At 43.1% G+C, this 17960-nt stretch overlaps 1 protein-coding gene across 1 annotated transcript; it reads left to right on the top strand.

Moving 5' to 3' along the window:
* The first annotated feature begins 9383 nt into the window (after positions 1-9383).
* On the top strand, positions 9384-16368 carry NMS (neuromedin S). The gene is made up of 5 exons (XM_056326951.1): positions 9384-9478; positions 9644-9699; positions 10048-10098; positions 11211-11270; positions 13996-16368. The coding sequence occupies exons 1-5, from the start codon at positions 9406-9408 to the stop codon at positions 14230-14232; spliced, it is 477 nt and encodes a 158-aa protein (XP_056182926.1). The 5' UTR covers positions 9384-9405; the 3' UTR covers positions 14233-16368.
* The last annotated feature ends 1592 nt before the right edge of the window (positions 16369-17960 follow it).

Here is a 17960-nt window from a genome sequence, read left to right as displayed (position 1 = left end):
TCTTGCTATGCATTCAACTTAAATGAAATAGGGTTAATGAGATAAAATCTGTATTCACAGACAATCTCTTAAAAGTATTTTAAGATACTCAGTTACAAAGCACACAGTTACATGAAGTCATTGTTGCTATTGCAATTGATATTTGATAATTAGCAATATTGAATGTGCCAGTTTTACACTGCAAACAAAGAAAAACATCATTGTTGTTTAATGTATTACACTATGCTTTGTATCCATCACTGTAGTGTTCAAAGAAGTATCAGAATGTGTTTTTTCAGCTGATGCTGATGCTCTAAATTGCAAAATCTACAACTGAACTCAAAATGATGGAATGAATTAAAAAATGACCAAACCAAGCAAAGATGTGGTTTTCAAATACGAAGTAAGTGTTGTCACAAAAAGTGGATTTTTAGTGATCCAGGATACCATCTTGGAGCACAGACCCTACTGACATGACTGTTCTCAGTTCCTTTATAAATATTGTGGATAGCCCAGATCAGCTGTATTAAGCATTCTTCCTCTTGCAATCTAACATCATAAATTCTTATTGAATACAATCTTTTTTGACCATTCAGAGCCAAACTTTTCCCTTTCTTCAGCTGTCAGCTCTTGCTGCAGGGACTAAGTCCTCTGTTCATCTTCAGGCCCTGCTCACAAGAATCTTACAGAATCACAACTATTTCTTTTTTTAGAATAAGGGACACCCCAGCCCTGCATTTGGAAGCATCACACCATTTTAGGCATGTTTCCCCAGAAACACTGTCTTTATTTTAAGTTGTATTCCCAGAAAAGAAGAAGGCTGCCACCCACCCGCCCACTTACCAATTCCCTCTAGACATTCTATCCTTTTATTTTTGACATTATTTAACTAGTAAGCTTTCCCAGGTTTGAAAAAAGCACCAGAGCAGTTAGCATGTGCTTCGTTGCGATATCATTATTGCCTAATTTACATGCAGCTTCCTTGAGCACTTACTTCATTAAGGAAACCATGTCACTGAGCAGTGACATTGATCCAGCCAATGTAAAGAGGGCAGATTTTTTTGTTCTTCAGGAACAATAACAACAGCAACACACTGGGCCTCATTCTCTTGGGTAGCTCGTGGTGCTAGATTGTGCCTAGCACTCTTGCTGCTTAAATGCGCTCCTGTTACAGAAGTTGTTGGGTCATATCCATTTCTGCTCTTTTCTCAGGAATGTTGGTGGAGTTAGAATAGGGAAAATTCATTTTGGCTGTGTTTTCTCTGAACAGAAGGCGGGGAGCTCTGCTTGATTGCTTCTTTCTTTGCTTTATTGTCACACCATAGTCAGTATGAAGTTAACCTTAAGCCACTGCACACAGGTTTCATCTTATCCAACTCTTTCTCCCCAAAGGAAAAATCTCCTTTCTTCACTAGGATTTTACAACTGGATAAGTGAAGCACATTATTGATTCCATGGTGAAAATAAAGCTGCTTTAAAAAAATGTTTGTGAATGGTAGTTTTGATACCACAGTTCCTTTAGCACTGCCTTTCAGAGTTGCAGGGAATATCATGGACCAGAGCAGCAGCATTATTATAGGCCAAAAGCTCAGCAAATGACTAGAACCTGTCAGGCTACACTGTAAAGTGAACATGTAAATTTTTAAATTTAATGATAGCTTGGATTTTGGAAATATATGCAATACACTCTCTAGAATTTGTTTTTTTAAATTTTATTATGCATCATGAAGCATTAATATAGTCTTTAATGGTGTATCCTGCCTGGCTTCTTTAATGTTATACTCATATATCTTACTGTATTTCATCACAGATGGATTGGTTTTTAATGTTACATCCCTCCTCACTCTTCTATTAAACACTGTCTTCTTAGACACTGTATTGCTGGCCAGGAATATGATAACTTTTTCAACAGAAAGAAAATCTAACTTGCATACAATTAATTCTCCTGTCTCAGGACTATTCAACTAAACAAGAACAATGCGATCTCCAGTTTCATATGACTTCGTGAGAATCACATACCTCTAGCCATCTCAAATCTCTGAGGTTAGCATGGTAAACCAAACAGGATTAACCACTTATTACACTATATCTTTTTATACGAAGAAGTGATAAGATGCAGTCTCAACGTATCATCTTTGCTAAAACCTCATCCCTAAGATGTACTTGGGAGAAGGTGGCTGAGGTAACCATTGATGTGGCCACCTGTTTTCTTTCTGAGTTTTGGCTTTTCCTCCTTCTGTAGCAATTAAGTCTTTCCAGGTGAAAACCAGAAGTACTCTGCTTGTTTTTAAGTGTGGTGTCTTACAGCAAATTATACTGTGGAGGAAAGTCTGGCTTCTCCCCTTACATGCAGACAGGAATGCTAGAGAGGCTCCATCCTCTGCTTGTTTCTGGTAGTAGGGCTGAGACAGGCAGGTACTGTGTTTGACAGAATATGAGGACTAGAGTACTCCTTCGCTGAGTTAGAACTTATTTTTCCCTGTGGGTAGTCACTGTAAGAAACCTAGCTCTCCACTCTGTCATTATTTCCCTCAAGTCATGCTTATTCTCTCTCAAATTTTCCCCCTTCTTTTTTGGCTTTGGAGTAATTCCCTCTTTACTTTGGAGACTTCAGAGCCAAGAGGAAGTGCAGCATGCCATTTAAGACGGACAAGATGCATTCTTAAGATGTGTTACTACAAAAGCTCACCTTATTTCATGCACAATGTTGCTAGCATTGGGGGACGCTCAGGTGCATACAGGATGTCCAGGGGAAAACTGTTCATAGTTTAAAACAAACCAAGATTGAAGGGGTTTATTAACAGCATATAATTAATCAGCTATTGGTGAATAAACTACAACACTAGACACTCATAAACTGTTACTGAACTCCTACAAATTTTTGAACGCTTTTCTAATCCCCGAAAGTTCAAATCCTGCACAGGGAGTGGCAAATGCCCATCCCCTTCCCCTGGGTGTGGGGCTCCCCTCCCTGCCCACTTCTGCTTTGGGGGATGTGTCTGCTCTGGCTGTGTGCAAGCCCCCACTGCTCCTGACAACCCCCTGAACCCCCATGCTACTGAGGAAGCCCTGTTGGGCCACAGATGCAGGGTCCCTCTGCACTGCACCCACTGGCTCACCCCCCCACTGAGTGCTGGCTGTGTCCCCCGTTCCATGTGGATGCTGCAGCCTTGGTGCCGGGCAAAGGCTGTGGTGTTGTGGGACCACCCCTGGCACTGCCAAACCCTGCTCTGTTCCCATCACCAGGGCACTACCCTCTGTTACAAATTTTGGTGCATCTTCTGTACTTCTTTCAAGCTCACTCCCTTTTTTCAAAAGACTACAATTCCCTGTTTACTGTTAAATCTTGCTGATGTTCGTCTTCCTCTTTAGCAGCACCAGTTGGGGCAAATGTTCTCTCAGACAGTTTCTGGTGCTCCACTTGTTGACATTCAAGTTCCTTTTTATCAAGGGTGGTCCGCAAAAGCAGTCCCACACACAACATTTTGCTGGCAAGAAATACTTACAAAGAGAAAGTAAATGCAGATGAGGGATAGAAGCTACAAGATGTCTGTAATCCTGCCACCATGTTGTTGTCCCTTATTTGTCTTGTTTGGTCAGTGCATCATAATAGGGGATCTCTTTTTCTAGACGTTTATGTCTAACCACAGCTTTGGTCCCTGTTGAGCTCAGCAGGGGCTCAGCACCCAGTGCAGAGACCAAGTGAGCAGAAGGGCTTGTTTGTGGAGTCCTTCCCTGTGCAGGGAGAGCTCCCTCAGTCCAAGGTTTGGCCTACATGGAACAACTAAACTCAAGAAGATAACTTGTAAACAGGGTATTGATGGAGGAGCCAAATTCTGTAACACAGAGCCCTTATTCTATGCCTATAACAAAAGCCACTGTGCTTCTGCAAATAGACTGAAACTGCCTTCAAATTTATTTGAGGAGGAGATTGAAAGCTTTAAAAAGATATTCACTGTGAAACAGGGAGTCCCCTCCAAAGAAAGTCCACCTTTTTTTGTTTGCCAGTGGCTCTTCTGGCCAGCTGCTTACAGGTAGACCAGGCAGATCTTTGTGATCCTCTGTAGGGAAGGGACATACATGCTCTGTGCACGAAGGGCCTCTGGGACTCAGGTGTGGAGAGGAACAGATACCGAGGGTGAGAAGCCCTTCTCAGTAGAGGCTGTGAGGGAGGCATCACTACTGACAGACAGTTTTGGACCCTAGTCCAAACAGAATAAGCAGACTTATTATTAACGGTGCTTAATTTATTGTTTGTCAATCTCGTCTGATCACTAGACCCTGGAGTGGCTGTTTCCCTGAAACTTACAGTTCCAATATTTTCAGGCTCATAAAATACTTTAAAAGCTGAAAAGTTTTGCTTTTTGCTACAGTAAAGCTTTTGAAGAGTGATATAACCTAATCAGATAAGCAAATACTCAGGCAATGCATGTCCAGGCATAACCACTTTGGCCAAGGGGCAGAATAGAAGTTAGCCCAAGTCTTACAGCTGTCAGGAGTGAGAACATACAAAAGTTCATACAAACAAAATGTAACATGTCAGGGAAGCAATCAGTTAATTGCAATGCTAGTAAAACTCTGTATAAATACATTTGAACTGAAACAGAGTGAGAAAATTAAATTGCTTTCATATTAAATGAGTCAAATTACTTAACAGGAAAAATACAGATATCTTTAGCAATAATTGTAAGTGACATTGAGTGCTTACTCATTTTGGATGGCACTCAACTCGTATCTCTGACAGGAGTAAGTGCTGCTAAATAAGTCTAAGGGAAGCAAACCTTTAAACTCCTTGCTCCTAACTCGGTAGTAAATGCCTAACTTGGAGTGACCAGAGGCCTGAGCTGCCAGTTATTTACACACTCAGCTTCCTAGATGTGTTGGGTTTTGTGTGTGGTCTCGAAGTCAGCCAGATAATAAGCAGTATCACAAACACAGGGTTGGTGGGTCATATGCTACTGACATGGATTAATGTAGTCTGGTGGTTTCTTCTCTCTGGCTGGTGGGTTTAGGGTGAGTGGTGTTTGAGGAAACTTGGTCAGATAGTAAAAATGGTCTGGGATCCGTTGTCCTTGTACCCAGCTCTTGCTGAGACAAACATTTATTTTAACATATTCTCTTCACATGTACTAATGGATTTAGGATTTAGGTATTTGCCAGGAATCTGAGACATGGTACACATGTTAGCCTATATGCTTTACTCTAGTAATCAGTGTAAGGTTTCCATTACCACAGACTGTGGTTATCCCTCAATAAACACAAAATTATGATTTACATATAACTATACTCAAAGAAAATTAAAGCTATGAATTAAATCATTCAGATTTAGGAAGCATGGATGAATGAGTTCTGGCATTATAATTAAGCTACTAAATTCAGATCTGTTCAGCTGGTGATGCTAAGTATGTGTCAGCCACTCCAGTATTTGACTGGGAGACCCCCTGGAAATTTCTGGTAGGGGCACAAGCTAAGAAGCCGGGAACAAATCATTCTGGACAAATCCTTGATGAAAGCTCAACCACAGATACTGATTGAGTTATCCCACCAGTTGCCTAAGCAGAACAGCATACCGCTTCCCTGTCTGACTGGAGAAGCACCAAATAAAATCAAGCCAAGTGGACTTACAGATTGAAGATCTTTCCAAATGCCACAAAGTGTGCTAATTATAATGAACTTTCAGCCCACTTTAGTCCAGTATAGCCCACTGCCACAGTGCTGTTTCTATACAGCACAACCTAGTAGGTGCAAATTGCTTCATTTCAGAGGAATTTCCATATCTCTGGCTGAAAGTAGCAGACATAAAATCATCTTTATCCAAGAAATTATCCAAAAGAATGCAAATGGTCAGACTCCTGGTCTAGTTCTCTAACTTCCCCATTAACACCCATCCTCCATTTTGATGCTTTTGGTTAGCTTCTTGTCTTTGAACTGCTACCCTATGGGGCATGCTTTTACTAGTGCCCTTGAAATATTTACTTGCTGGCCGACTCAACTTTAAGACCATGGCTTTATAGCTGTAAAGTTTAGCAATCCAACTATAAACAAAAGCAAAAAAATTAACTATTCTGTACTTACTTGACATTCTGACAACCAAATCAACACCTATGCTAGATGCCAGTTTTATAAAATGTGATGTGTGCTCGTAAAGCAAAGTTTGGCCCCACAGCCCTGCGTGCTGGGTGAAGCTTTGCCCATGTAAAAACAAAAACGAGACGATCTCTCACTCTTTGGACCCCTTGTCTGTGCTGGGAAGGTAAATTAATGTTAACTAAACCCACATTAAATACAGCCTTGTATTCAGTATAAATAGGCACTGTCATATCTAATAGAAGAAAAGTAGTGGGAGATATCTGCAGGCTTTATGGCAGGTTTGCCTAATAAATACCCTCCAATTTCTGCAGTTTTCCTCATCTTTCCAAATGGGTCATGGGTTAGGTATAGAAAGCGCTCAGAGCAGGATAAGGCTTTATAGCAAGAATTGCCAAGATGCAGAGGGTGAGAAGCATGTGCAAGCAGAAGCGAACCAGTTGGGATGTGCTCAGGAACTGCACAATGGCGATGTTTGGCCAACTCAGTCCTCCTTGTCTGCGATAACCTGCTGATTTCATTGCAGAGATCATTTACAAAAGGGAAGCCAGCCCTTCACCCTTATGCCCACTGAAGCCAATTTTCCTTCTTATTCTTTATTTATCAATTACAGGATGTTTTATTTTACGAGTACCGTGACAGCGGTATTGCTAAATATATGCCAAGCCTCCTGACTCACCATAAAAAATCCTCTGGTTTCTCATTGACTCCCCACTAAAGCTTCATTTTTAACTTGTTTGTGATTCACTGTGGGCACTGAAACTCTTAACCTATTTCTCTCTCTGCATGCAGGAAGGCCAGGACTTTAAAGCAGGAATTTCATTTGTGCAGTAAAAGTATGGCTTATTAATGTGGCTTGGTGCTGATATATCGGAGCTGCACCTTAGCGAACACCTATGAAATGAAATGTGTAGCAGCAAAGAAAGTTCTGATTTAAGGAAGGTGAATGCATTCATATGACACACTCATCTGTTTGAAATTTTATTTTTAAATACTTTTCCCCATTCTTCCGTCATACGGCACAGTCACTGACAAAAATAGTATTTTCAGTTTGGTAATGTGTTGTATTGATGTTTTTTAATGAAGCTTGTATGACTTAATTTTTTGTTTCGTCTTTAAGGATAAATCTCACTTGAAGCAAATTAATAACTCCACAGGCTTCATGGGACAAACACAGGCAAAATTCGCTGAAGGAAAGCACAGGATACATTTAGGGTACTCACTGGGAAAGGGTGAAATATAGCAGCAGATCCTTTATCACGCATGAGAAGGAGGAAGGATAAGTTCAAGTAGCATCCAGTATTTTATGTCAGGGAGTGGTAGATTTTACCCACCCAACGTGATCGCATACCCCTTTCTCTATTGCAAAAAAATTCCCACTCCTAAACCCAGATATATTTAAATACTTTGAAAGGGGCTGTTATTCAACAGGCTGTGTGGGACAGAAGTGGGAATTTAGGCAGGTAATGAGTAGCCTGAGAAAGAAAGCAGCAGACTGAGCCTTTCTCACCAGACAGGGAAAGCCAGAGAACCACGCTCTACTCGAAAATGTAGCAAATCATTAAGATTTAAAAGTATTAGTATCTAATATTCTAGCATTCAAAAAGATAGTAACAAACACTGAATCTACAATGGCTCTCTAGGATCCCACGTTCCTGCAGCATGGGAGTGATTTGGGTGCAAAATCTGCGATAAGCATGGTAACAGAAACACTATTGGTGAACAATAATTTTCAGTTTGGTTGAAGTGCCAAAAGACAGAAAGAAGATCATTAATACAAAACGGTGCAGTCCTTTGGAGTATCTTTACCTTCCGTCATTTTGCTGTCTAACCCTGATGGGCTCAGCTCACACTAGCGTAGCTCTGCTTTCACATTTCTGTGACCACTCTGGCTTAAATGAAATTACACTGAACAGGAACCTGCTTCTTGCTGCTATCAGAAATAAAATGCCATCCTCCTTTTCTGAGAAAATATAACAAGTACTTTCACACTGGGATTGCATGGGCTTGGACAAAAAGCAGGGTTGCTGCAGAAAAGGGGTACAGGCTTCCTGGAACCCTCCATCTCCTCATTACTGAATGCCTGGGAGGGTTTGCTGTGAGAAGTCATCATCACAAAACTCACTGCAATCTTCCATAGCTCCCATAAAGGGTAAAAATTATGCAGTCAGAAGGAATAATCTCTTCAAATACTATCCTGTCTTGAAACTCCAATCTCCAGTTCAGATCAGTAAGAAGCGAAGAGCTGAGTGCCTGCTATAGCAATGCCTGACCTCTCCTGACAGCTCCCCGCTCAGATTATTGCACCCAAGGGGCTGCGATGAGGCGAAGACGGCCGCCTCTCCCAGGGGAAGGAACAAAGGGTGAACTAATGGTGCTGGGGTCACTCAGCTGCTCCTGCACCTCTTTACGTACTCAGGACACACAGCTGTGGAGCTGGCGAAGTCACGTGAAGTCTGGCTCTCCTTTTCCTCGCCGTAAGAAAGCAGGTGCCCCTCCTCTCTGACTGCTCTGAGATGCTGAGATGCTCGCACCAGGAACCCCTTATCCGTGCAAAGCGCAGCGGCGGAGGGACGTTATGAGCTGAGGTGGGCTGCTGTGCCAGCAGTACCTTCTGCAGCTTTTTATGCCTTGTACCTCACATGGCGCCATCGCCTCCCGAACATCTCTACTGCATATGTCAGGAGTTGGATACCTGGATATGTATTGGCTCCAGCAGGCCCAGAATCTATAAAAAAGAGGTTGGGGAGGACTCTGCCTTTCTCAGTCTCAGACCTGATTAGAAAGCGTTGCCCGTAGAACTAGCTCTGGGGAAACCAGGAAGCATTTCCCCATGCAGCGGTGGAATCAGCTAGAACAGAGAATCCCCCTTCGTTAGGGCAGATCCGCGTCTGGCCCACACCGCCTAGGGCGCGAAGGAGGAGGTGGGTGGCTTTCCTCATTTCCCGTGAAGGGAAACACGGTAAGATGGGCCGGGGCTCGTTCGGCACGGGAAGTTCTCACGCGCCCCGTTCCGAAGGCAAGCTGTGCCGCCCCCGCGCCGCGGCGGCCCCGGCGAGCCCCGGCAGGACGTGCGAAAGGGGGACGCCAGCAGCCCCGCCGCTTCCCCCCGCCCAGCCTCACCTCCCCTTCCCGCCTCCCTCCCTGTCGCCTCCTCCAGAAAACCCGCGTCGCCGGCGGTTCCCAAGGGGCGGGGCCGCCCGGCGCAGGACGCCGGCAGCCCGCGGGCGGGGGTCGCGGGGGCGGGGCCGCCCGGTGCCCACTGGCGGGGCGCGGCCCGGGCTCGGCGCGGCCCCATAAAGGCGGCCGTCCCGCCCGCCGCGCGCCCGCCGCCCCGCCATGCCCCCGCTGCCGCCCGCCCTGCCCTGGCTGCTGGCCGCCTGCTGCCTCTGCGCCCTGCCGCGGGGCTCAGGTACGTCCCGCCCCCGGCGGGGACACGCGCACACCGGAGCCCCCCTGCCCCTCCCGCCCCAGCCCAAGCCTTGGGAAGAACCGTCCCCCCCCTTGAGCGGCGCCGTCGGGGCCGGGCTCCGCGGCGTCCCCGCACCAGCCGTGACCCCATCCCGTGTCCCCGCAGGGTTCCCCCAGCCCTTCTCGCGCTACGGGGACGGCGCGGACCTGCCCAAAAGCCAGGTACGTCCCTGTGTGTCCCCCTGCCTTCCCCGACAGCCCGTCTGAAAGCGACGCGCGGTGGAGGGGTAGGACGGGGGCGCGCCAGCCCGGGCTGCCCGGGGCGGGGGTGACCCGCCGGTGACGGGGGGTGCGGTGAGACAGTGGCATCGGACTGGAAATGCGGCGTGGGACCGCTGGGGGTGGTGGGGAGCGTGGGGGGCTGGAGCCCTTTGCAGCCGGGGGAGGGAGGTGGGACAGGTGTGGGCAGGGGTGCGATGTGCGGGGTGGGGTACCCGGGCCGGCAGGAGCTGAGGCGGGTCCCCACGTGTGACAGACTCACTGCCAGTGTCTCGCCCTTACTTTTTAAAGCAACTGGCGCTGTGCTTCAGTCAGTGGATGGAACTGTCTAATCAGCCCCAGGTAAACTGACTTTGGTAACGTGTTTGATCTGCTGGGACTTTCTCTTCCAGACATACTAATTGCCCAGGGCAACCCTGGGCGTCCGTGTCTGCAGGCGGCAGAGCCTCCGCCACAGAGCGAGTGTGCTCGTGGCTGTGCTCTCCTCCCTGCAGAGCTAACTCAGACCTAGAGAAAGGAAAAGGTGGAAGGAAAAAAAAAAAAAGTGCTTTTCATCCCCTCGCGGTGGTAGGCAGCGTGGCAGCAAGAGCTGCTGGTCAGTGCTGTAGGGGATACCGGCAGGGTCCCGCCTGGTCCCAGCTCACTGATGGTGGGTTGGATGGGTTTGCTTCGGGGTGCTTAGAGGAGAGGGGAGCGAGGGGAAGTTTTCACAGGTTGTTTCGGCTGTGGTGTCTCTGGCCCAGACCTTGCAAACAAGTTAAAAAACAGTAGTTTTGAAAGATCAGCCCCACTGCATTAGATAGTGAGCCCAAGGGTCATTCCCTTTTTCTAAGGGGAGAGAAAAATCTTGGCAGGATCAGGAATTATCTGGAAATTTTGAATATTTTGTGCAGACTTTTTTCTTTCTGAAATCTTTGTTTTGTAAACCAAAACTTGTGGGAAATGGCTCCCAGAGCCAGTTGTTCATGTGTCTTAGACTTTACTTCCTTTGGAGCCATAGTTATTTCTCATCTAATGTAATTGCATGCATCGGCAAATCCCTGTCCTGTGGCAGTGAGAGTGGGACAGTGCATTTCAGTATATGGTTAAAGGTTTATAGTATTGATTAACTGAAATGCTTGTAGATTAAAATGAGTGTAGATGCCGAAACCCTAAGTATTTCTAGAACACTTAGCACAGGAAGATGTATTTTAAATATAATAATATATATAAAATTTAGATCTCTTTATAGCACAGGACTGTGACATTAGCAGTATTGTGTGTATTCTCCTCCTACAAAATAGTAGTTTTTAGCTTGTAATAGCGTCAGTAAGTCTTACCTTGCTGTTGAGTGGTTTTAGTGTAACTGTGTTCATTTTAAATTGTGCTGGGATCAGAATCAGGCCTGTTCTATATCCAACAGGGTATACCACAACCCCTCAGTAAATGTATTAAGGTACTGTTTGGCTTTACAGATCTCCAGCACAGTTTTGGATCTCTGTTATTCCATATTCAACAGCATGCATACAAATGAGGTAAGGTGTAACTGCTTCATTTATTTCAAAGCAACCCCTCCAAAAACAACTTTCTGACATTTCTTTCCAAACAGTAATGTATAATCTAATATTCTCATGGTTTATGAGATGTAGGAGAGTATATAAAAGACTGTCTTCTGTCTTCTCATTATTAGTTTGCCTGTAATTCTTAACTCTATTAAACTATATCTGTGAAATTGCTGTTTTTCACCGATTCAGAGCTCAAGAATCAAAACATCTACTTACACCCAGGATCAGTATTTTAACCCTCACTTTTGAATAAAGCAGGGTGGAATATACTAAAAAAAATAGATACATATATAACAGCATACTTAAGGTCATGCTGAACATGGAGGTGTATGAGTTACTTTACTGATTTTAATACTTTATTTGAGCTTTTCTTGTGTTTCTGACTGATCCAAAAAATTAAGTTGAAGAGTCAGTGATTATAGCTCTTCCTCATTGGTGCAGTCATATTGGAATCTATCTCTGAGTAGTTTTGCTTTATATTAATTCTTTATTATTACCAGTTTATTAAGAGCCTTTCCCATAAAATTAACTCTGTGGCTGTGGGTATGTTTAAAAGGCCAGTTTACTTGAGTTTGAGTCCCCTGTTTCCAATCACGAGCAGAGCTTTCAAGACAATAATAGAAAGTATTTTGACATGAATTTCAGTATGTCTTCCTGCTGGTGCCTTTAGCTTGTAATTCCAAGCATGCTTTCCTAAAGCAGCCATAAAACTGCAATACTGTAGTTGATGGTATAAAATTCTATCATTTCAGTTTTAAATAGCTAATAAGTGTTTTTGAGTTCTATATTGACTCCTATGCTTCTGCAGGTTAGCTAATGAAGGGACATCCAGAATCATCGGTAACTTTGAATGGAGCCTTATTCCTGGTTACTATTTCAGTTGCTAATTTTGGAAAAAAAAAAAATCACTTTCTTGTGCATCATCGAGATTGGGACCTGAATCTTGTGCAGTATCCTTTCAAGACATATGACATATCAGCTACATACATGCAATATGGCTTCTAGGTGTGGTCTGATTAAGTGGCAGATCAAATATAAATGTGAGGTATGGGAAAAGAACTAGGCAAAAGTAGCCAAGTTTTACCCTGCTGAGTAAAATTCTTATTACATGAAGTTGTACTTTCTCAGCCCATTCAGAATCTTGAGAAAGTACTGCAAACATGAGTCTGTAGTACACCCAATCAAACGGTTATGAAATCCTACTGATTTTAACTGGACTTCAGCTTTTTACATGATTTTACATTTGCATGGATTTTTTTTAAAAAAAAATTGATTCAGTGTTGCAGACTACATGGAGAAGGTAGATGGTGTTTCAAGAGAGGGAATGGGACCTCAGCACTCTGAAAGGCAAAGTCAATGGCAATTTGGGCATTAATGGGACTTGAATTCCATCTGGGGAACTTAAAATCTTTTGGGAGAACTAATAGACTATTTAACTTCGATGTCTAGTCTTTGGGTAAATCTTGCAGATGGAACTTTCAGAAGAATCAGGAAGAGCTACCTAAACCCAGCTGTATTGCAGTCACCTCCACAAGTTTGAAATTTCCATCCTAAAGTCAAGCTGACACACTGTTTACAAGCTCAGTTTTTACCATGTTTCTTCCACATAGTAAACCCTCACCTGTTATAAATTAGCTAGGATATTTGAAGCTGCAGGTTAAGTCATGAGTCAGTCTCTGTCTTTGGTATGTAATAGTCATCTCTGAGCAAAGCTAGCATTCACACTATCTATTTGCTATAGTCTTCTCCTCTGCATCTTTTAAAGCACCTTGATGGAGCAAGCACTTTTTTCTTCCATAATATTTCATAGTCCTGTAAATCATAGTCTTGAGGCTTGAACCAAGGTATCATCATCTCATACCCTGAATCATGATTTCCTTCTCCTTGCTCGTATATTTTGTAGCCTTAAATTCTTCCTCACCAGTTTCCCATCTACATGCTTTTCCTGTGTTATCATTCCCTGTCTTCATGTCCTTGTTCATTATATGTGCTTGTTTTTTCAAGGCTGTCCCAGGTAACTCAAACCGTTCATGGATATAACCGTGGCTGTGGCACACAGAGCTATCCCATTCCTGGACAGCTGGGACCATGCAGCCTGGAAACTGTGCCATGGGCAGGAGGGCTCCCAAAGCTGGCCAGTGTACCAGGCTGCAGGTTCAGGGCTTTGTTAGACTCCGAGCTTAGCTGGCTTCTGTGAAGTCATGGTGAGAGCTTCTGTTCCTTGATGTAAGGCTGAGTAGAAAAATGAGCAATTTTCGTGAAGCATAAAGGGTGCAGGGGAAGGCTTAAAACCAGCAATCATGCCTGGGTTAAAACAAAGGTCAGTCCGAAAGGCAAAGAGCTACCACATTTTAAAGTAAGAGCTGTCGGTACAATTCAAGCCTGAGGAATGGAGCTGCCACGTTTGCTCCAGGTGGAGCTCTGCTTCAGCCCCCAGAGCATGGCTGTGCTTTGCTGCACAGTGAAGGGGGCATGTTGAATGGTGGTAATGAATGGGTTAACATTGGTTAAGGCAAGGTTTACAGTCAGTCATTAAAAAGATCCATTTGCTGCTGTTCTTACGCTTATCACAGACAGATAAAAGATTATCCCTCTTCTCACACAAGAGTGCAGCAACCTCATCAGTGATGGAGGATTACTGTAACAAACCAAAGAAGTGACAGCATCTTGATTAACTTACATTGTCCACTTGCAGGAATCACAGATTGCTGCTGCCAAGTTTACAAAGAAGGTATGTAAATGTGGAAACAAGTGCGTAGCCCTGGACAGGGAAGTATGGCCCTTCCCCTGCTTTTTTTGCTGCCTTTTTTTTAAGTCAGCTTGGTTTTTTTCCAGTGGTTGGAAAGCCAGTTGTGCTGACCCTGCTTCTGCAAAGCAATCAGCTGTGTGTAAAGCTTTTTTTATACATTTTCTGAAGCCTGTGAATCTTTAATTATGGTAATTTAGTATATTTACACTAGACAGAATGGATAGTTCTTGACAATGCCCTTTGGGGTATTTTTAATCTGCGTTCCAGATGAATGGGTATTGGGGACTATCAGCATCTTGTTAGCAGGGCCTTTTTCAACAGTGTGAATTAATTGCCATTCTGATGGAATGACACCAAAACCTGTCAACAGATCTATGGAACTGAGTTTAAACTATTTTGTTATTGTTTGTGTTTTTATTTTACAGGATAGTCATGGGACTCTGGGACGCCCTTTTTTCCTTTTCAGGGTATCTGAATCTCTTACTACTTATAGATTCTGAACCAGTGTTAGATATCTATAAATGAGCAGCTGTTTGCCTTCACAAGTTCTTGCTGCACTTCTTTTGACTAAAGGCCAAATAACCTTTGCTTGAAAGCTTAGGGAAGTTTGTTTAAAAAGCTCTGGTTCAACTAAGAGATGACGAGACAATGACATGTAGTAATAGATTAAATACTTCTGTATTTGAAGAGGTGACTCTAAATATCTGGCTCTAGATAAAATGTTTGCAAAGACAGAAGTAGCATATGGGTTTTATCTTTGAGGCTGCCAAGGTGTGCTGATGCTAAATGTGTTAGATAAAGTGTGTGTGAGCTGAATGTCTACTTGGTCTGAAAGGTCTGGCCAGTAAGTGAGGCACACTGCATAACAGGATGAAAAGCCAAAGAAAAACTATGGATGTAATTTCTCATGTTTTTCACCCATTGACTTGCTGAACTATGGCACGGTCTAATGCAGAATATGCTGTTTTAGAGACACTCTGATTAACATCAAACTAGTTTTTAGGAACATCTCCAACACATTAACAAAAAAAAAAAAATGTTCTAAAGTAGGTTGTAGCAGGTAACCAGAATCCCAGTTCAGCTGTCAACTTACATTTTAGCTCACTTGAGGTGTGTTTGGCCGGGTATTTTCAGTGCTTGTATTTATATGCTCTTTCTTAGGCATCTACATATAGTACCCCAATGAATTGGGACCAAGACCCTTAACAAGAATAAAGCCAGACTGTTTAGCTCTCTGGACAGAGGCTGAATGAATATTTCTGTTTCAAAGGCAAAACCCACCCTGCATGGATCACCTGGTATTTGACAGGCTGTCCCTTTAAATGAAACATTCTCAGTCTTATGTACTCTGTCTGCATGATGGGAGACTTATTTTGGTGTGCTTATAAATCTGGCATCTAATACTTCTGCACAACCATCTAATTACTTTTTTTTTCAGCCTCGAAATGGAAGAACTATCGAAGGCAGTGGTAAGTAGGCATTCAAAAGTGAAAAGAACTTGTTCTGGTTTTCCTCAATAATGATGATCCTCATGACAGAAGGAGTTACTGAGAAGTATTACAAACCTAGATACCCACATGGATGTTTCATGTAGTCACTAGGAAGTGTCTGGGCAGAAATGCATTTTTCATGCTCAGATATTTACAGTGTATGCTCTTGGCAAAAGGATTGTTTTCTCTTTAAGGTTCAGTAAGGAGGAGCTTTCGTGCTCTGCAAATGATAGAAACAGTACATAAATTATAAAGTTTAAAAACAGGCTGTAAATTGTGCATGGAACACAAAAGCTAGACTGCTTTGTTCCAAGAGAGCTTCAGTCACCTGATCCTGCATGAGACCACTAATACAGGTCTGCATGCAGGTGGAGGAGTCATCCTCACATCAGAATTGGGACCTGTTTTGGGGTAAACATTAACTAGAAAGAGAAGGGGTGGGGATATAAGGAAGGAAGACAATGAGATCTAATAGTATCACTTAGCACTTGTATATCCATCTTTGAAAGTGTTTGTTAAAGGTCTTCTGAGCTTTAGTGGGAAATGAACAATACAGATGTTCCCTCTCCACCAGTATGTGTCCCTCTCCACCAGTCTCTCCTTCCAATATCTCCTTCCCTGCAATAAACAGAAAATGGTGATCTTTTGTAGTATAAAATTACATTACATTCCAGCTGTTGACTGAAAAGGTTGGATATTTTGGGACAGGACAGAAGGATAGGAAAGAAAAACTGCACGCACAAAGAATACCTTTATATATTCAGGAATAAACTGTTTTATAAAAAGAAGGAACCAAAAACTTAGGAGAATATTGCAGAGCGGCATTGTTACTTGCTGGCTCTGGTCTCAGGCCTGCTCTGAGCATCCATTGCTTTTCATGGATGGAAGGAAGATAAGGAGCTATATGGATCATTGTTTTGAGCTGATGCAGCTGTTCTTGTGTTGTTAGATCTGCATGTGTGTGGGAGACATTTCTTAGCCATGAAACCTGTAGGGGCAGGTAGTGCTGCCCAGATCTGTTCAGAGTTACACGGAAGCTTGAGCTGACAACCAACCACTAAGATAAGCCAAACAGGCAGAGAGTCCCTATAGATTTTGGGCAACGCAGTTCAAAAATCAGTTCGAGTAAACTTGCATGAAACTATCCAGAGTACTCTGGAGTTAGCATAACTGCTATGCTATCAAACGAGTCTCGTTGAAGTGCTGGTGTAGAAGCCACTACTCTGTAATCATGCCCTAGCCTCCCATGCAGTGGTAAATCGTATCCACAGCTCAGCCCCCTGAACCAGCCTGGCTGCAAGATGCACACCACGCCTCCGTACTCTAAAAGAAGGACAGTGGAGTTAGGACACGGTGGAGAGACGAGAACTGTACAAGGAGGGAGGATTCATGTTTGAGTAAAAATAACAGCTCTGGGCACTTATTGAAACTTTCAAACTTTCATTCATCTTGGTTTCAAATTCTAGCACCAGAAAATTATTTTATTTCAAACTTTGAGAAGGACTAGACATATGGAACTGAATACTAAGTCATATGCAGATCAACATCTCAACATAAAATATAATACTGTGTTAATTTGTTTCAGAATACCGTGGAATATGATGTTCATGGGTCAATTTACCAGCTTGATGACTTGGTTTACATAAAGAACAGAGACTTCCCATTGCACTGGCTGTCTGTTATGTGACTCAGTTGTCTGGAATTTACTGTTCCATGTAATAAAATCGCAATCATTAACTCATCTTGTTGTCCTTTTTTATTGAAGCAGGTACTGGACTTTGTTGAGCTATGCTGTAGCATTGCCTGGTTCCAACTGTATTCAAAGGAAATAATAATCTGAGTATTGACCATTTTCAAATCCAACAGTGCATTTTATATTTATAATATCATCTTTAATAGGGTCATGAACAGATAAGCTTTCCCTTTTGACTAGATAATACATTTCCCCAGTATCTCAGAACATGCATCCCAAACAGCATGATAATGTTAAAATAATCATAGACATTTCAATGATTTAATTCTTATTTTGAATAACTAAGGGCTTGAGTGTGGTACTTGACGAATCCAAAGCACTCTGAAAGAAAGAGAACAAGTACCACTATTACACAGGGGCACTATTTGATCAGAGGATGTATTTTTTCCAGCCTTGCCTTACTATTGTAAAGCACAAGTCATTTATGACAGAGATTTTGAACCTGCTCTTTTACTGAAGTCATGCATTTAAACTTGTGGTACCGCCAATTGTGTTTGCAGTGTATAGAGTGGGGTGATGTGTTTTGTTAAAAGTTTTCTGCCCACAAATATCTCCACTTAAAGTACTAAGCAGTTACTTCCTTAGGAAGAAAAGAGCACAGTAAAACCCAGGGTCTGGGGATACATACCAGGTTGGTATTCCTCGGCACAGCGTCCCATAGTACAGAG

The sequence above is a fragment of the Falco biarmicus genome, chromosome 2 (assembly GCF_023638135.1).
Source record: "Falco biarmicus isolate bFalBia1 chromosome 2, bFalBia1.pri, whole genome shotgun sequence".
In the NCBI taxonomy this organism is placed as follows: domain Eukaryota; kingdom Metazoa; phylum Chordata; class Aves; order Falconiformes; family Falconidae; genus Falco; species Falco biarmicus.
This window is presented reverse-complemented; position numbering and strand designations above follow the sequence as displayed.